Source organism: Alosa pseudoharengus, unplaced genomic scaffold (assembly GCF_046254945.1).
Source record: "Alosa pseudoharengus isolate Yale_2024_CS ecotype anadromous, Long Island Sound unplaced genomic scaffold, YU_APseudo_1.1 YU_APseudo_1.1_scf_6, whole genome shotgun sequence".
Lineage (NCBI taxonomy): Eukaryota > Metazoa > Chordata > Actinopteri > Clupeiformes > Clupeidae > Alosa > Alosa pseudoharengus.
The window spans coordinates 20714631-20735037 of NW_027468848.1; the positions used below are offsets into that span (position 1 = coordinate 20714631).

The window sequence follows — 20407 nt, forward strand, 5'->3', positions numbered from 1 at the left end:
AAGATTATTCATGGTTGTCCATGAATACTGTATACATAATGTATACTGTATAAATCAGTAGGCCTATTCCCTAATAAAAAACGAACATAATTTTACATTTAGACCAAACATATACGTAGCCTAGTCTATAGTGAAACAACAACTTACTATTTGCGTTATTTCTCTTGGTGGTAGCCTATGCCTTTGTGATAGTAGCGGATTGGACGTTGACCTCTCTCACAACAAGGAAGTGTTTTTCAAGGTAGGCTAATGCACGCCTAAAACGAAACTAGTGTGAGTAGGGCAGGGCAAATGTTGTCTTGTAGCTTCGTAAAGTGTTTGTAACCTACTCAAGAAGAATGGCAGAGGCGATATCATGTAATCAAGAACTTTTTACATGTCCTATTTGTTTGGATCTGCTGAAAGATCCAGTGACTATTCCCTGTGGACACAATTACTGCATGGGCTGCATTAAGGGCTGCTGGGATCAGGAAGATCAGAAGGGAGTCTACAGCTGCCCTCAGTGCAGACAGACGTTTAATTCTAGACCCGTTTTAAACAAAAATAATGTTGTTGCTGAGCTTGTGGAGCAGCTAAGGAAGACCCGAATTCAAACTGTTGTTCCTGCTCCTGTTGTATGTGCTGGAGCTGGAGATGTGGATTGTGACGTCTGCACTGACAGAAAACTTAAAGCTGTCAAGTCCTGTCTGGACTGTCTGTTGTCTTACTGCGAAACTCACTACAAAGTTCACAATGATGTCAATCCTGGACGAAAACACAAGGTGGTTGATGCCACAGGTCAGCTACAGGAGAGGATCTGCACCCAGCATGAGAAGCCTCTGGAGATATTTTGTCGTACAGACCAGAGTTGTGTTTGTTTTCTCTGCATGGTGGATGAACACAAAGGCCATGACACTGTGTCAGCCTCTGCAGGGAGAAAGGAGAAACAGGTAAGGACAGGAGCTCTGGTAGCCTTCAACACGGGCTATAGGCTACAACTGGAATGAAGCGTGTTATAGATCAGATTTGAAAGGGTTTCATACAACCCCCTCAGATGTTTAAGGAGGGGGAAATAAATCATTTTAAAGGGGTAGGCTATTCACATCCAGTTTATGTGTGATGAGCATTATCTCTCTGATATGATAAATCAAATAAACTTAACACACACACAAAAAAGAAAACATCCTCAGGAAGGAAGATGCAGAAAAAGTTATGCTGGGGGAAAACAATTATGCTGCCCCAACAATTAGGCTACGCCCTACATGCTAAACATGCTTTGTTTGCTCGTAAGTGGGTGTAGTAAAGGACTCAGTCAACTATCTACCCATGCAGAAAAATGATAATGACCATGACAATGACGGCCCCCATGAGGTCTTTTTCCAACAAGTCCTAATATGAGTTTGACACGGGTCCTCAGTTCAGTGTTTCTCAAAGTGTGGTCCGGGGACCATTAGTGGTCCGCAAGCTATCCCAAGTGGTCCGCGAGCAGATGTGGTAAAATATAATATGGATGAGTTTTTTTTGCCATATTGAACCAACTTGTATGTAAATCCAAACAGTTCTGCAACACTGCCTATGTAAGCTACGCCAGTTTAAATCATATGAATCCTCTGACACAATAAGCAAGGTTCAAAGACAATAAACAAGGTGGTTCAGTGAGTAGGCCTATTGTGTAATATACTGCTGAAGTAGGTCTACTGGTTTTTTTTTTAGCTAGGTGGTCCGTGAGTTTTTTTTTTATTGGTTAAGTGGTCCTTGGTCTGAAAAAGTTTGAGAAACACTGCTCTAGTTCAATCAGAGTTAGAGAGCGAAAAACAGTATAAAATCACTTCTCTAATGAAGTTGTAATTCATTAAAGATCAACACAGTCATGTGTGAGCTCACCCTTTGCAGTTGGCTCTTGAGGAATTGTCTAACAGGCCTAGGCATTTTATGTTAACAGCAGTATGGATGTGATGCATTTGTTCAACATAGACACACTTGGAAGAGACTCAAAGGAAATTTCAGCAAAGAATCCTGGAGAGAGAGAAGGAGTTGCAGGAGCTGAAGAAGGCTGTGGAGACTATCAAAGTGAGTACTGACCAGAGGGGACAGTAATAGCTGGCTGCTGGAGGAACCATTTCATGGTTCAGTTAGGGACTAGGGCTCTCCTCCAGTTAGCCAGAGAGGAGATCTTCCCAGTTCCTACCAGCCACACTGGTAATAAGCTTTGTGGAAGACTTGAATGAGAGCTGCTTTAGATGGACACCATGTGATTATGTCTCCTAACAGAGTTCTGCACAGACAGCAGTGGAGGACAGTGAGCGGATCTTCACTGAGATGATCAGCACCATTGAGACAAGGCGCTCTGAGGTGACAGAGCTGATCAGAGCTCAGGAGAAGGCTGAGGTGAGTCAGGCTGAAGGACTCCTGAAACAACTGGAGCAAGAGATTGCTGAATTGAAGAGGAGAGATGCTGAGCTGGAGCAGCTTTCGCACACAGAGGATCACATCCATTTCCTCAAGGTAGCTGTTGATAGGTTTTGAGGACACAGGATGTGCTGATGCCATTAATTTACCTCATAAAGCACTTTAACAGACTTCATGCTGTTTGACTCTCAAATATGTATGCTTAAAAAAGTTCATGTTGAATGGTGAATGCTATTTTGTCATTTATACTGTGTTGTACAACGAAAAATACCATGAAATACCATGATACATGGTCTATAAAACCCATCCCTAATATCTAACTGGTCTTGTGTACATTAATGATTGAAACATTTTGTTAAAGTTAAAGTTTTTGTTAAAGTTTTGTTCCAGATCAATGATGTCAACAGTATTTACATATCAGGATTATACAGATTGTTGATTTAACCTTGCGTCTCTCTCTCTCTCTCTCTCTCTCTCTCTCTCTCTCGCTCTCTCTCTCTCTCTCTCTCTGTCTTCTGTATTTAGACTTTCCAGTCAGTGAGCAACACACCTGAGACTAAAGATGTATCCAGCATCTATGTTAATCAAGACCTTTCTTTTGAGACTGTCAAGAAAGCTGTCTCCTTGTTGGAGAATTTCTGCAAAGAGGAAGTCATGAAGATTTCTGCAGCGGGTTGGTCACATTCCTGACACACACACTCACACACACACACAATAATTTTACTGACATCAAAAATGAAGGTTAGGTAGATACAGACATGTACACTATCTATTTAAGTAAATGTTGTTTGTAATATGATTCGTTTCTATTTCAATAGTGACTAAAGTCCAGATTATTTTGCCTTCGGAACCTACAACCAGAGAGGAATTCCTACAATGTGAGTTTGACAGTCTCATTTAATGCAGCACATTATTCCAAATCACAAGTCAAGTTTTTATTAAAAACCAACATGAACAGTTCAACATTTTATTATGGGGTTGATATAGAGCTGAACAGTCAATACCCACCTCCAGAAGTAGGTTTCCATTGATTTCTCCATTTAACATCTGGAAAACTCTGTTTGAGTTTTAGGCCTTGCCTTAGGCAAAAAAGAGCAAAAAAACTAACAGAAATACGAGGCAAAAAAGGCAAAGGTACAAGACTGTGTACAAGTTTTAATTTCCGAACGAATTAACTACTCATCCCATCAGTCATTGCAAATGATACATTTTCCAATGTTTTTCAACCTAACGATAGTTTAACATGCTTCCTTTTGAATGTAAGACAACAAGATTACTAACTTCCTATCATTTACATTGAGTACATTCAACTTTCAAGGTAAGAACAGTTTTCATCGGATGGCCACGCATCACTCCTCACTGCCTCTGCATCCATCTTGTTCCAATGAGTAAACCAATATGGCTTTTAAACGTTTTGATTTTGGGTAGTGTCGTGTTTTTTTGTAGCCTGACATAGCCAAACTCAATTCTATTCAGAAAGTGAGTATGGTACTGCTTGATCGAGACATGATTATGGGGCGTGTTTCAACCGATACAGGGGGGGGGAAATGCCTCTCAAAAGGCATCAGAGCCTATCAGCCTACTGTGAATCCTGTAGGGAGAACAGTCAAAACATCCTTCTTCTCGTCAAATGCTTTAACACTGTTTTCTGATTGTATTGCGCTGTCAATATCTTGTACAACAGACGTAATAGCAAAATCTAAATGTTTAGCTTCTCGACTAGGCACCGTTGCTTATTTGTCCATCATCGTATAAAGCCCGGCCAGACAATTTGATTGGTGCAGTCGGTTCGAACTGCTTGGGCATAGTTGCTTCTCCCGAACTGGAGTGGGCAGTCACTGTTGAGATTACATTCATGCTTGTAGAGCAGTAACAGGTGTTGGGCCTTGTAGAACCTGATAATGTAATAAAGTGCATTTCCAATAACATAATAATCTTTGTACCGATAATGTAGCAATCTAGATGTACCGCATAGCGGTACAAAATATGACCGCCACTCTGTCCTGTACATCCTCTCCGCTTGTCAATTTGTCTCCATCTCCTACTCCATTCCCTACTCTTACAACTTTTGTGTATGCTTATATCCTCTGTGCGTGCCTGTGTGTGCGTGTGTGTATGTGTGTGTGTGTGTGTGTGTCTGTGCATGTGTGTGTGTCAATTTATTTCCATCTCCTATAGAGCCTGACCGATATGGGATTTTGAAGGCTGATTCCGATTTCGATATTTGAGTTTTTCAAAAACTGATAACCGATATATTGGCCGATAGTCATTTTTAACAAACACAATGTCCAAATGTTCTCCCATAACAAGGCTCTAATCAAGGTGGGGCATTATGTATTTGAATAGGCCTAACTACCTAGTCTTTTAATGAAAGGCTCTTCATATACAGTAATTTATTTTTTTAAGAAATAAAAGAGTGTTTATAATAGAGTGTATAGAATAGAAAGAATAGTAAGAATAAAATAGGTCTTTGTTCTGTGATAACTACGTTGCAACAATCTACATTGTGAGCAGTTTATACTTAATGACTCTATCCTTTTATGCAAACAAATCATTTTACAAGTATGATCAGTTACTTTACTTTTAGCCTTTGTATCCTAAACCATGCTCTTCCTTACTTGAAACACCTTTGTTGAAATGCAAGAAATTGAAGACTGAAAGGGAGTAGTCTAGTGTGTTTGGGAATGAATGTTAGCTCAGATGCTCACATTTATTTTGTGTAGACTTTTTGTGGTCTTAAGGTCCCCTGTGTAACGTTGTTTGTTAACAAAATCAACTTTTCCCATTCATAAATGTGGCCCCATTCATGTTTAATTACCACCACCTCCAAATCGAAGCATACCCATTGGCTTAGAAATCCTCATTTACATTTACATAGCGCAGTCAAAGAGTATAGAAGTAACAAGAGGCGAAACTCTGTTTTGTTGTCATTGTGGAACAAAGTCAAGTAAAGCATGTGTGTCTTGCCGCAAGACATTGCGCCATCTGAGGGACAAACTACGAAACACCAATACTGGAAATGCAGCCTAAATGAAGGATCAATATTTGGTTTTCCTTAATGAGCGTCTGTTATGTCAACCAGTCATAAACACTACGGGTCCTATCATGACATTCTAAAGTGCATCGTCACTCGTCAAAAGTCTATTCAAATTTAGTAGGATGTCCAGTTCACATTGGGAGGGGTTTTGCTATCAAAAGTGGAGCGCATGGCGTAATAAGGTGTTCCTAGGTCTTTTAATCAGTCATATGGGTGTGTTTGGGGCGTAACATCATTTTAAACCAATGAGAATGACATCTGTCAATCCCTTTAACGGCGCAACGCGCGATATGTCAAATAAATGCATCGGTATTTTGGCATTCAAAGGCGCATTTGAAGGAGGCTACTTGCGAGACCGTATAGAATAGTCATTCTTAAACCATGCTTTACTAAAACCTAGCATAGCCTTCACGCATTTGCACTCGTCTATTTGAACTCATTGGCAAAGTGAAACTACCAATGAGTCAGTCAAGGACAAGTCATGCAGTTACTTTCACTATTGACAGACAATGGGTTACCACTGAAAACATAGGCTGGAAAAACACTTACCCTAATATTGCTCAAATGACTGAATAAAACACCATTTATCCTGCAGAGGAGTTGCTTATATCTCGTGACAGACAGTGCGTCTTCAGCTGTGCTCCATACGTGTCTCTCGCCTCTCCCCTAATCACTTTTAACCGTCATTACCAATTTGCAAATGATGGTGAATAACTACTCATTATGAAATGTACAGTATTTCGTAATATCTTTGTTCTAATTATGTTTCCCATTGTAATCGTGCAATTTGTAATGCTTTGCATGGACGTGCGCTGGTGTGTGTTCATGAATGATAGAAGGATGGTGCGTGCACCTGCCCATATGACTGGTGACATGCGCTCTTATTATTGCTATTCTCCGTATTATAGTTTGACCAACATTCTAATCTGTTCCCTGTTAAATATTATGTTGTTTTTGTATTTGTGTGTCGCTTTGGACAAAGGCGTCTGCCAAATCCCATAACCATAACCCATAACCATAACCATTTACCAATATGAGTCCAACTGTCACATCAATAACGCTGGAACTGCCCATATACAAAATCAGACACACACAATCTCAATTTACCATTAATTTATTCTGTCAGCAATATGTTAAAACTTTTGTGTTGTCCTCTATTCCATCAGACTCCTGTCACTTCACTCTGGATCCAAACACAGCAAACAGATACCTCCATCTGTCTGAGGGGGACAGGAGAACGGAGAAGAGAGACGAGCTCCAGTCATATCCTGATCATCCAGAGAGATTTGATAGCTTGCGTCAAGTGCTGTGTAGCGAGGGTGTGTCTGGACGCTGCTACTGGGAGGTTGAGTGGAGTGGGGTGGTTTATATAGCAGTCTCATATAAAAGCATCAGCAGAAAAGGAGGGGGTAATAAGAGTAGGTTTGGTTGTAACAATCAGTCCTGGAGGCTGAGACTCAACTCTGGCTCCTCATTCTGGCACAGTAATAATGAGACTAAACTCCCTCTAGTGGCCAGCTCCAGAATAGGAGTGTATGTGGATCACAGGGCAGGAACTCTGGCCTTTTACAGCATCTCCGACTCAATGACCCTCCTGCACAGAGTCCAGACAACATTCACTCACACACTGTACCCTGGGTTTCTGGCTGGCACTAAATCATCAGTGAAGCTGTTGTGACTTGAATATATAGATGCTGTAAACACATACATTTCACCCATCAATCACGTTTAGCCATCACTAAAATGAGGTGTTGGGGGCATTGAAGCGATATGTCTCTCACAAGTTCATGGGTTTAATTCCTCTATACACTCCATCTGATTTTAATATGGAAAATATCATAAATATAATATATATTTATTTTCTTACCAAAATGTTGAGAACTGTCAGACTGTAATCTAAAGTAATTGTGCAATATGTTAAACCTATCCTCAGAACTTATTGTGAGTACGTGGTACGTTCGTGATATTTTTGGTTTAACTGGGTTGACAAGGATGGGACTTTGCAAACGTTAAGTTACTTTTATATATTATCCAGTCAGAATGGTTCTGGTGTAACCATAGTGTGAGGTTAGTGGTGGCCAATAAATATCAGCATGAGTTAAAGCAGCATGATGTCTTTTTTTGTTCCTTAAAATCATGACTTCAAAATCACGGAGACAGACACAAACACTCACCAAAAGAAGACATGCCTAAAGCATACATAATTAAGTCAGAATGACATAATTAACAAGAATACCAATCATATGGGTAAACACAGCACCCTCAGAAATAGAATCATGATGGGAAATGGGTGGCAGCTCCTGATGGTCTCCTTGGTGTATACAATGGGAAACATTAGAGTTAGATAGAAAGCTGAAGTGTGACTGTGTGGACATTAGAGTGTTAATAACAGCTTTCTGAATGCAGATGTGAGACACAACATAATCAGCAGAACAGATGCAGACTAGCGTCCCCTGTCATTCTGATACTGCCAGAGTAATCTATATGGAAGGGATGTACGTGTTGTATAGCAAAGGCCTAGAATATAACAAAGTCCTTGAGTATGCATGGGGAGTGCAATACAGTAAGTAAAATGTAAAGGTCTTCCATTCACAAAAGTTGACCACACACAGAAAAGGTTACAACACACAAATCACACACTGTACATAAAGGATATTTAACATGCACTCCTTCTAGTGCAAATATTTGCAGAATCTAACAAAAACACACACAATCTCAATTTACCAATCACCCATTCTGTCACTCTTATGTTATTGTGGTGAACTGAGGGGGTAATGCCTAGAGATAATGAGGGAGCGGTGTTTGATGCCTAATTGCCCTAATTGGACTCACCTGGGTAGGAGACAATATGAGCATGCAGGTGAGCGACGTGCGAGAGAGAGTCCGAGATTGATCTGGAGCGTCCAGGTGGAACGCTGGGGGAGCGTTGGTCAAAATAATATTAATCTTGATATTAATGAATAATATTATCTTATTATAAAGACGCCTCAAAACCTTTGACAACAATTCCACACAGCATCTACTACAAAACACAAATGCACATACATTGAGCTATTTCTTCAGATATTTTAATATATCCTGAACAAAAAACCCACATTATTGTTTACTTATTATTTTCAGTGCAACATGAGTGAAGAAGCCAAATAGGGGACACAGAGGAATAATAACTGATAGAGGGCATAGAAACTGAACGGACTATAGATCTGTGTTGGATGTTAGGCATGTGTTGCGGTTGTTATAGCTGTTTTGGAAAGGATGTGAGCTGATTATTTGTCTGTGAACCCATCTAATGACAGGCACATTCTTGACCTCTGCTCTCTCCATCACCCACTTCTGCTGTATCGCTCACATTTCCTGAAATCACTTCTTTAGGGAACCACTCCAGATTATTACAGATCACAGAACACAGATCCTTACCAAACACACTCCAATCCAATAGCCAGCCACTGCATGTTAAGTGTGTGTGAGAAGAGATAGGGAAAGAGACTGTGAGCGTGTCTCATTTCAGGGGCTACATGGTTCTAAGGCCAGATTCGTAGACCGGTTGCGTCATAGTAGCGCGACTAGTGCTGTCCCATTTCGTGGGCTCCTTCGAATTCGGCCGACAAATCCACCCTTCTTTTCCCCGAAACGGAGTGCGCATCGGGTGTATGCTTCGCGGCCTACCTGGTCCGATTCGATACGTTTATGACGTCGGCAGTCGGCAGTCGGCAGAGCCTACACATGTAAACATTTAATAAACGGTCTAATAACATTTAAATTAAATGATCGGGTTTCAATGTGAGCTGTGGTTAAGCTATGTAGCCGATTCCGTATCAAACCTAAATTTAGAACCACTTTCTAAATAAATCTGTTCAAACATTTCAAATTGAAATGATTTATCAACAAGTCATATTAACATGCTCAGATATGATCACTGGTCAGTAGTCTATAAGGCCTAGGCCTACTATATTTTTCCACGACTTAGGCTACTAGAAGACCGTTAAACAACACATTTAAAGAAACTAGTTGATGGCATTTTGCATACAGGCTATAATTAGTTCAAGGGAGGATTACATCCACCAAAGGTTTATTAAAGCGTCTTGTGACATCTAGCTTACGGACGGATAATAACAAATACATTTTGATAACTTATTAATTTGTCCATTAGCAAAGCAGCAAATACAATTTCATCAAAACAAATTATGTGTTTGAACCGCAGCCTGACACACACGATGCCGCTGTAGATCACAACATTTTTCGCGAGGTGTAGCCTAACATAGCCAGTAAGCCTAAAGCAAGTCTGATTACTAACATTGTAAATTTGCATTTAGAAAATAGCCTACTATAGCGATCTATTTTATGTGGCAAAGGGATGTGGTCATGATGCTTTGTGCATGATCGAGATAATGAAAGACATCTAGCCCTACAACAACACAGCACAACAATGAAAACCTCTGCTAAATGGATGCTCAGCAGCTGAACCACAAATATATTTGTCAACGTTGCAGTTGGAAAAACTTATCGGTCTAGAAGCCAGGTCAGTTAACAAGTAAGATGAAGTGCAATATGATGCATTCAATCAGATATCTCTGCAAACGACCATTAGCTACAGTCCCCACCAAGTTACTCAACCGATCACAGCTGTCTGGCTATAGGCTACTGCCGTCCTAGCTACCTTAACTGTTGATATTCCCTCTTAAGTTTTTGAAATTAGTCTACATGTCAGCAATCAGGGAAAGAAATTACACTGCCCGTGCCCACCTCTTTAAAGTTTGGTTTTAACCAGGCTAGAAAGAAAAAGGCCAAGGCTACTCACATGAATATGCTCCAACTCCCTTTGAAATCGCCATCTCTTGAAAAGTAAAGCGACACTTGTGTGATTGCTTTTTAGCCGGTGGGTGAACAAATTATTTAAAATTGGAGATGGACGAGGCAGGCAAAGGCTATATGGGCATGTACCCTCCTATCACATTTTTGACTAGTCTTATAGACAGATTCCGCAATTAATTCCTTGATAACAATTCCTTTGCATTGTAGCCTGAATGTTGTTCTTAGGATAAGTGTCTGCTAAATTAATCAATGTAAACATGCTAAATGATAGGGAAAGGAGCAGCAGCTAAAAAAAATCAATCCTTTTAGTTTGGAAGGACTTGCATAATTGTATATCTTTTTAATAATTCAAATAGATTGATGATTGCTCTCACTCAGTTAGCCTAGTTCATATTATTGTAACCTATACATAAAACGTAGCACGTTGATCTGAAAGGATGCTTTTCACGAACATGAGTTAGAAAGATCCGTAGGCCTACTCGGGCTAATGACGTAACAGATCCGTTCTTTAGGCCCTAACCATTTCGCACGTGGTGGTCGCGGAACTAGTTGCAATATTCTCCTAAACAGAGGTGTTGCTGTTTGTTGCTGTTGTGAAAAGGCTATCGCTACCTACTTCACACCGTAGAAGAAGCAATGAAGCCGCTAGTTGCCATGGTGAATCAGTTAATCTGTGATCGGTGGCGGGGTCGCGCACTTATCCAGGATAGGTTTCACCTGGCTTGATGAATCCGTGTCTGCTCATCCTGGCTTGGTCTTTGTGCAACCAATTAAGCCTGTACACTCTTGTTTTGGATTCATTGAGCGCAGCTCAGTAACTTATCCCGGAAGTCTTAATTCTGCTTTTGTGCAAGGACCCCTGGTGGCCATTCCCTGTGCACAACTAAACATCTACTTAAAGCAGCAGTTGGCAAGATTTTTTTGATCATATTCACTGAAACCAACACTATGCTCCGACAGAACAACATAAATCAGCCGGTTTTAGAAAAAAACCCACACTTCCACCTAGCATGTTATTTGTTTTGGAAAAATCCACAGCTCCCGGTTCTTCTGGTCCAATCAGAGCAGGGCTGTGTGAGATCTGACTGTCAATCACAGTCTGGTGCAGTCTGGTGCGCACTGACGAGCATGAACTTGATGAGAGGGTGCTCGGTGGTAGTGGGGGAGGGGCATGAGAGTTGTAAACATTCAAAATTTCGGCTAAGTCCCCTCAATCTGTCAGACTTGCCAACTGCAGCTTTAATTAGATTGTTGCACCATGCAATAATTTTTCGCGGTGTCACTTAAGAACACTGTTTGAAGATAAGAAAGAAGTCGAGAAAGAAAGAGAGGAAATGTGTAGGCTTAGATTTTGATGCAGTAGGCTACAGACTAAACCACATGTTGCTTTCTCTGCTTTTTACCTCATAGGCCTAATAAAATATTTACTTAGCAAAGATAATGTCAAACTATTCTGGCAACGTCTCGTTTCATAACTTGATTGCATTTTTGTCCGCTTTTCATCACATTATTATGACCATTAAATGTAGGCTATTTTGCACGCTAAAATCTGATTCATCACAGGTAAACACAATAAAGAATGGGAACATAAATTGGATTATGTATTCTAAGTTGTAATTCCTCTGTATGTCCTGTTGGTGACCTCAGTGAGAAGTACTGTTAAGACGCTCTTAGCCGGTAACGAGTAGCCTACTCTGGAGCACTCGTAGATCTACGAGTGTTTTCACGACGCTCTTAAGCTACGATGGGCTCGGGAAACAGTCGGCAAATCTTAACACGTTCGTAAGAGGGACTTTGCGTCGCTCTTAGGCTTAAGATGCTTTCGGGGAAGTGGGCCCAGGAGGGTCACGCACTGTGATGAGTACCAGTCCTACCCCTCCCACCCCGAGTGCTTTGAAGGCTGTTAGCAGCAGGTGCTGAGAGTTATTCAGAGGTATTCAGAGAGATCCTAAAGTGAAAGAGGTGCACTTTAAAATTTTAAATGAATACCCAACAAACACGTTTTTAAGGTTAAAATTCAACATTAATGTGAACAACTGTGTATTATGTGAAAATTCAAATGAATGTTAGGAGCATCTATTTTTCATTTGAATTTTTTTTTGTGGAAATTTGTAGTACTGGCTCCAGTCGAGGAGGATTAAGATACCTCCATTAACCTGGAAAGCAATTCGATTTGGTCTTTGCGATCATCATGAATGTTTTTTGATTTTATTTGGAAAATTCTTTATTCTTAAATGTCATTACTTTAGAACTGCCCCATGTATATCCCATTGGAGAAATTAGTTTGAGATTTTTTTTTTTTATTAGACATTTGCGCTTTGTGAAGGATGGGAGAGCCCCGCGCTTAGTTTCTCTGTTGTCTGTGTTTACTTTCAATAGTTTCTCTGTTGTCTGTGTTTACTTTCAAGATGCGCTAATATGCAACAGCAGCACAGCCCACTTCAATCAGTGGGAATCTGAGTTTGCTATGGCCTCAATGCGCCCCCTGCAGGCCCTTTCAACTAATTTGCAAACTCGTATACAACGAGGAAGTTGTGCACAGAATTAAGGAGAAAGGAAACTGAAAGTGAAGTGTTTGGTGAAGTCCAGAGCTTTGTGAATTGTTTTCAGCAGCGTAGAGGGAATGGCAGAGGTCATGACAAGCAACCAGGACCTTTTCACATGTCCGATTTGTTTGGACATTCTCAGGGATCCAGTGACTATTCCCTGTGGACACAATTACTGCATGGGCTGCATTAAGGGCTGCTTTGATCAGGAAGATCAGAAGGGAGTCTACAGCTGCCCGCAATGCAGACAGAGTTTTAATTCTAGACCCGTTTTAAACAAAAATAATGTTTTTGCTGAGCTTGTGGAACAGTTCAGGAAGACCAGAAATCAACCTCTTGTTCCTGCTCCTGTTGAATGTTATATAGCTGGAGATGTGGATTGTGACGTTTGCACTGGGAGAAAACTCAAAGCTGTGAAGTCCTGTCTGGAGTGTCTGGTGTCTTACTGTGAAACTCACTATAAAGCTCACAATGAACTTAATCCTGGACGAAAACACAAGATGGTTGATGCCATAGGTCAGCTACAGGAGAGGATCTGCACCCAACATGAGAAGCCTTTGGAAGTATTTTGTCGTACGGACCAAAGTTGTGTTTGTTTGTTCTGTCTGGTGGATGAACACAAAGGCCATGACACTGTGTCAGCCTCTGAGGGGAAGTTGGAGAAACAGGTAAGGACAGGTGACGTGTTATAGGGTTAACTTTAAACAAGCTGTAGTTCCAGTATAGTGAAGCTGAGTACAGCATTAGAAAAGGAACAACACAGCAACATCTTCTAAGTGTGTATAATGAAGTTGGCAGAACCCTCACCCTGTGTTGAAAACAGAGATAAAAACAGAGATTCCTACTTTATGAACCATAGCCTATCGATTACATATCCGGTGTACCAGTAAATGCATGGTGGTCAGCTCACATGTAGAACAAGCATCACTGAATGGATGCAGAGTTCAAACTGTAGTCATGGTAAAAGAGTTCATTGCTGATGATGGTCAGGATCAAATATTTACACAGCTCGTAAGCTGATATGACGTTATCGCCCCAAAATACCATGAAATATTGAGATATAGTTTTAAGTCTATATCGCCCATCCCTAAGTTCAGACCCAGGTACCAGGGTGGTTTACCCTGTGACTGACTAACTGACATTACACATTCATTGATGTATTTTCTGCCCAGAACACCAAGTGATTTGTTTACTTTATTGGCAGTAAGGGTAGTTTTTATCAGCTCAGTATGGCAGTTGTTACAGTAAAATGATGCATGTAATGTTATCATTGTTTCTCCTTTGCTTTGGGATTCTTTTTTGCTATTCAAAGTTAAAATGTATTTTGTGTTTTTGTCTCGTCCTGTAATATAATAGCTTTCTCATCTTCAGCACTTGTTAGACAGGAGTCAGCGTCTACTGATTATTCAGCTTGTTTACTTCAGGAATGTTTTGAAATTGAATGATTTTGACAGCACCATAAGTGTACAATGTGGATTGTGATTTCTTCTCTATAGGCCGAAACTCAAAGGAGTTTACATCAGAGAATCCAGGAGAGTGAGAGGAAACTGCAGGAGCTGAGGAAGGCTGTGGAGACTCTCAGGGTGAGTACTGACCACAGGAGAAGACAACAGCTTGATACTGGAGGAGCCATTTCAGGGACCAGTCAGGGTTCTCCTATAGCCTGCCGGAGATGAGTAGATAGATAGATACAGTAGATAGATAGATAGATACTTTATTGATCCCCAAGGGGAAAAAAACAAGGTCTCAGTAGCATACAGACATCACACACACATTCACTAACAGCAGAAAAAAGTAATTAAAAGTATATAATATAAAAACACAACTAAGCAATAAGGACAGTAGAAGATAAAGAATATACTAAAATACAAATTATACTAAATAACACTTAATCTAAATCAATTCTAAAAACAGTATCCACATAATGGGTGATTAATCAAGAGGCGCTTGCAATGACTGAGGCAGGGACTGAGCCTGTGATTCTCTGTGCATAGTAAGGTAAGGTGCTCTGTGTGAGTAAGTGTCATGGTGATGGTGCAAATGAGTAAGTCCAACAGTGCAACAGTGCAAGAATAAAGTCTAGAGACCAGCATAAAATACATATGGACATATCAGTAGGCAAGGTAATATAAAAAAAAAAACTATATAAAAAAAAAGTAAGTGTGGCCACAATCCGGCTATGGCATGGAGGGAGGGGTTATGCATATGTGCTAATATAGTACGCAAACAGTGAGGCAGTAAGACAGTGGTAAAAAGTGGCTAGTGGACAGACAGTACCCAAACATGGAGAGGGTGGAGAGGCAGACAGACTATGCGGAGAAGTCTATCTCTCCTCTTCCCTTAAGTGAAGCATTGAACAGTTCAATGGCCCTGGGGACAAATGACTTCTTCAGTCTGTCTGTTGTGCAAGGCAGTGAGCGAAGTCTCCAGCTGATCAGGCTCTTCTGCTTTACAATAGTGTTGTGGAGTGGATGACACTCAGGGCCAGATGTACTAACGCTTTTGCGCCCATTTCAGGCGTATTTGTTTCGCAATGTGCGTGTAAAAACATTGCGAGGTATGTACAAACAGGCTGCAATGATGTAAAAGCGCAAACTGCCTGTTGCGGGAGCTGAAAGTGGCAGATTGCGTTTGTCATGTCATGCATATGCACTCATGGGAGGATCCAGGGGAAAGTGGGAGTTTAGCGTAAAAAGATGGGAGGGGAAGAGTAAAGAGCGCCTAATTATGTATTCCGCGGTATGTACAAAGACTGCTCCTGAAAGCGCACGTCCCGGCTGCCTTCTTGTGGCGAAGTTTCTTTAGTTGAACTCTTACTTGATCTGCTGTGTTGATGGGGGGGGGGGGGGGGGATCTGTGTGTCTGATGGCTGTTGACTGAAGTTGTTGTCACCTCATTGTTCGTGATCGCCATATGGGGGAGGGGTGCAATATCCAGTGACGGTGGGGGTATGATAGCCTGTGATGGTGGAGGTGAGTGTTGCACTGGTATTGAGGGGGTGTGTGCTGTGTGTGTGGTATGTAATGCTGAATCACTTTCCAGTTCCTCTGAGCTACATGCACTGTGGGTAACAGGGTGTGTGGGAGCGCTGAGTGAGTGGGCTGCCTTAGATGGACCCTCCTTATTGTGTGTCTCCTAACAGAGTTCTGCACAGACAGCTGTGGAGGACAGTAAGAGGGTCTTTACTGAGATTATCCGCACCATTGAGAGAAGACACTCTGAGGTGACAGAGTTGATCAGAGCTCAGGAGAAGGCTCAGGTGAGTCGGGCTGAAGGACTCCTGAAGCAACTGGAGCAGGAGATTGCTGAGCTGAAGAGGAGAGAAGCTGAGCTGGAGCAGCTTTCACACACAGAGGATCACATCCATTTTCTTAAGGTAGCTGTTGATTAATTGTTTGTACACAAATCTTTCCAGATCAACTGAATATCAAAGATTTGTACTCTCTCTCTCTCTCTCTCTCATGTTTCTTCATGTAGACTTATCAATCAGTGGGTGACCTACCTGAGTCTAAAGACTCATTTGACGTCAACCAAAGCCTGTCTTTTGAGAATGTGAATACATCTGTCTCCACACTAAAGGGACAGCTGGAGGATTTCTGCAAAGAGGAATTCATGAAGATCTCTGCAGCAGGTACGTCATATTGTTAAAATACAATGACTCACAACTTTTTCTTTCATTTGTGCCAATAAGCCGAATTTAAGGAACTTATATTTGTGAAGGCTGGTATTTTCAAACATCACATAAAATATTTTTATGAAGCTCAGAGACTCTTGTCTCTCACTTCCTTACTGTGGGAGAAGTGACTTGTCTTTAACATTCAAGAAGCTAGAAACTTATGTTACTCAACAAGAGAACAATTTTTTAAAAGTGATTAAAAAAACAGGTTAGGCTGATGCAATGTTTACATTTCCACTAGTTATAGCAGGGTTGTTTATAATATGTTTTTTTTATAATATGATTTTCCTATTACAATAGTGACTGAAGTCCAGGTTATTTTGCCTTCTGAACCAACAACCATAGAGGAATTCCTACAATGTGAGTTTGGCACACACACATTTCATACACAGCCACAGACAGACAGACACAAACACTCACCATAAGAAAACATACTTGAAGCATACATAATTAAGTCAGAATTACAATATTGTCGTGTTGTGACTTCTTGAATGAGCAATGCGCTGCTTGTCTGACATGGGTTAAATGACTTTACACGACAAAGAATCCTCCTTTTGTGGAATTTACTGAATTTCGGCAGGTGAGTACAATAATACATTAAGTACACATCAGTGGCCTAAACTAGGCTATGGTCTCTAGCTCGGGCACAGAACAGTTATGTTACTACTGTCCATGCGGTGAGCTGTGAGCCTATCAGCCTAGAAACTGAAACTGACATGGTCTCTTCACTACGCTCACTATACGTGATCATGTCACGCTTATGGCCAATCAACGTAAGTATCACACAACAGAAATATGAAAGGATAAAGGACAATATATGTGAATGGCCTTACAATATTAACAAGAATACACAGCACTCTCAGAAATAGAATCATGATGGAAATGGATGACAGCTCCTGGCGGTCTCCTTGGTGTATACAGTGAGACACATTACAGTTAGATAGAAATCTGAAGTGTGACTGTGTGGACAATAGAGTGTTAATAAAAGCCTTCTGAATGCAGATGACACTCAAAATAATCAGCAGAGCAGATGCAGACTAGCTTCCCTTGTAGATGAAGCTTAGTCCAGTCATTCTGATACTGCCAGGGTTATCCATATGAAAGGGATGTATGTGGTAGCAAAGGCCTAGAACATGTTTACTGGTCAACGTCGTTGAGTATGCATGGGGAGTGCTTTTAAGTGAAATATAAAGGTCTTTGGGGCAGCCGTGGCCTACTGCTTAGCACTTCGGACCTGTAACCGGAGGGTTGCCGGTTCGAACCCCGACCAGTAGGCCACGGCTGAAGTGCCCTTGAGCAAGGCACCTAAGCCCTCACTGCTCCCCCGCTGTTGATGCAGGCAGCTCACTGCGCCGGGATTAGTGTGTGCTTCACCTGACTGTGTGTAAACTGTGTGCTGTGTGTGTTTCACTTATTCACGGATTGGGATAAATGCAGAGACCAAATTTCCCTCACAGGATCAAAAGAGTATATATACTTATACTTCCTTTTACAAAAGTTGACCACACACAGAAAAGGTTACAACACACAAATCACACATACTGTACATAAAGGACATTCCACATGCACTCCTTCTAGTGCAAATATTTGCAGAATCAAACTAAAACACACAAACAATCTCAATTTACCAATCAACCATTCTGTCATTCAGCAAGATGTTAATTAAGAAACTCTTGTCTTCTATTCCATCAGACTCCTGTCACTTCACGCTGGATCCAAACACAGCACACAGACAATTCCATCTGTCTGAGCGGAACAGGAGGGTGGAGAGGAGAGCCCAGCTCCAGTCATATCCTGATCATCCAGAGAGATTTGATGAGTGGTGGCAGGTGCTGTGTAGTGAGGGAGTATATGGACGCTGCTACTGGGAGGTTGAGTGGAGTGGGGTGGTTTATATAGCAGTGTCATATAAAAGCATCAACAGAAAAGGAGGGGGTGATGAATGTAAGTTTGGTTGTAATGATCAGTCCTGGAGGCTGAGACTCACCAGCTCTGGCTCCTCATTCTGGCACAATGATAAAGAGTCTAAACTCCCTCTAGGGGCCAGCTCTAGAATAGGAGTGTATGTGGATCACAGGGCAGGAACTCTGGCCTTCTACAGCATCTCTGACACAATGACCCTCCTACACAGAGTCCAGACCACATTCACTCACACACTCTACCCTGGGTTTTGCCTAGATAAAAGATCATCAGTGCAGCTGTTGTGAGTATTCTCAGTTGAGAATTGGTCTGGTATTAGCCAAGCGGTCCCTGCTGGCTGCTGCAGTATGAGGGGAACCAAAGACAATAAAGAAAAGAGTAAGGAAGGGTAAGTAGAGTGGTCTAACATAAAGGTCAAAGTTCAAACACTGACCCCTGTATGGTGTCAGGTCGTAATTCACTCACACAATTAATAATTAATGAATAAAAATGGGTTATTAGTCTGTGCACCCACACAATTTAATGTACAAAAAGTTTTGAACTTATATATAATATTTTAATTTCTTCATATTGACCATGAAAATGAGTGATGAAAATATTGTTTAATAATACTGAACTGTATTGTTTAGGAATTACTGAATGTAATCAGCTGTGAATGTAAAGTCAGCTTCTGATTGCCCTGCTTGTCATTGCAGAAATAAAAAAATATGTTTGCAATAGTGTGTTCTACTGTGTGCCCGCCCACCCAAAATCACCCAAAAGATTTTTTCTAAAGCAGCACTTCATTTCAACACATTGTTATTAATCAGACCACAGTTAACGTGCCATCCACTCATCTACATTTAGGAACAAATGATTCTTACCCGTGGCAAATATTGATTAGTTGATTTTCTCTTGCCAATATGTTTGTTTTGACTGAAAATGACACTGCCACATGGCTAAAGATTGTAAGACAATGTGGGAGAAACATGGAATCAGAAAAAGAAGTGTTTTCATCTTTTTAATTTTTTTTAAGAAAAATGGCGTGTCCAAAATGATTAATTCCAAGCCTCTCCATGTCTCCATAATTATTGTAGACCGCACCTTTTTAGCAACAATTCAGGTTTTTGAGGCAGAAACGATTTTTTGCCATCTCTCTGGCCTTGTGTTTGTTACCCTTTGCACCCACACAATATTTTGTATTACATTTTGAACTTGTATATCTTATTTTGCTACACTGATATAGACTGAGAAATATAAGATGTAGATAAAGTCAGCTTTGATTGCCCTGCCTGCCTCAGAAATAAAAGGTTTGCTTGCCATAGTGTGTCCTTACTGTCTCGCCCCTGTTTGGCAGATTGCCATCCTCTGTGGAAGCAACAGAAGAAGCCTCAAAATCTTTGTAAACAACTCCAGATAGCATTTACCACAAATACAAATACATTGAACTGTTTGTATGATATTTTATATAGTATATTTTGTTGCTTATTTTCAGTGTAAGAAGCCCAAGAGGGGACACACAGAGAATTAATAATTGATAGGGGACATAAAGAATACACAAACTATGGGTCTGCTGGGTGCTGTTGGGAGTTGGTGTTATGGTTGTTGTAACTGTTTTGAAAAGAATGTAAGTGAATGTAAGGAAGATGCTATGTGAAGTGTTTCTGTGTGTATGTGTGTGTGTATGTGTGTTGTACACCAATCTGTGAGTAAGGTAGATGCTAAGTGTTTTTGTGTATGTGTGTGTGTGTGTGTATGTGTGTTGTACACCAGTCTGTGAGTAAGGTAGATGATCTCTCTCTCTGTGTGTGTGTGTGTGTCTGAGTGAGTGAGTGTTGTACATCGGAGTGTGAATATGATGGACTGTTTCTGAAAGAGCAGGGCTCCTACTTCTGTCCGATCTGTCTGGAGCTGCTTAAGGACCCAGTGGCCATTCCCTGTGGACACAACTACTGCATGGGCTGGACATAACAACATATGAAAACAATACAATGTAGACTTGACAAAGTACATAAATAAAAGATATATAATAAAATACATAATAAACTG

At 40.9% G+C, this 20407-nt stretch overlaps 2 protein-coding genes across 3 annotated transcripts; both read left to right on the forward strand.

Annotated features, from left to right (window-relative positions):
• Positions 1-252: 252 nt before the first annotated feature.
• LOC143106943 (tripartite motif-containing protein 16-like) lies at positions 253-7528 on the forward strand. 2 transcript variants are annotated; one of them, XM_076271442.1, is made up of 6 exons: positions 253-929; positions 1954-2049; positions 2251-2484; positions 2914-3061; positions 3207-3266; positions 6592-7528. In XM_076271442.1, exons 1-6 carry the CDS (start codon positions 339-341, stop codon positions 7101-7103), a joined length of 1641 nt encoding a protein of 546 aa, XP_076127557.1. In that variant the 5' UTR covers positions 253-338; the 3' UTR covers positions 7104-7528. The 2 variants fall into 2 exon arrangements, with proteins under 2 accessions (XP_076127557.1, XP_076127559.1); XM_076271444.1 differs by having other exon boundaries at positions 2251-2367.
• Positions 7529-12799: 5271 nt separating this feature from the next.
• Positions 12800-19613, forward strand: LOC143106942 (tripartite motif-containing protein 16-like). The gene is made up of 6 exons (XM_076271441.1): positions 12800-13451; positions 14280-14366; positions 15926-16159; positions 16261-16414; positions 16760-16819; positions 18152-19613. Exons 1-6 carry the CDS (start codon positions 12861-12863, stop codon positions 18664-18666), a joined length of 1641 nt encoding a protein of 546 aa, XP_076127556.1. The 5' UTR covers positions 12800-12860; the 3' UTR covers positions 18667-19613.
• The last annotated feature ends 794 nt before the right edge of the window (positions 19614-20407 follow it).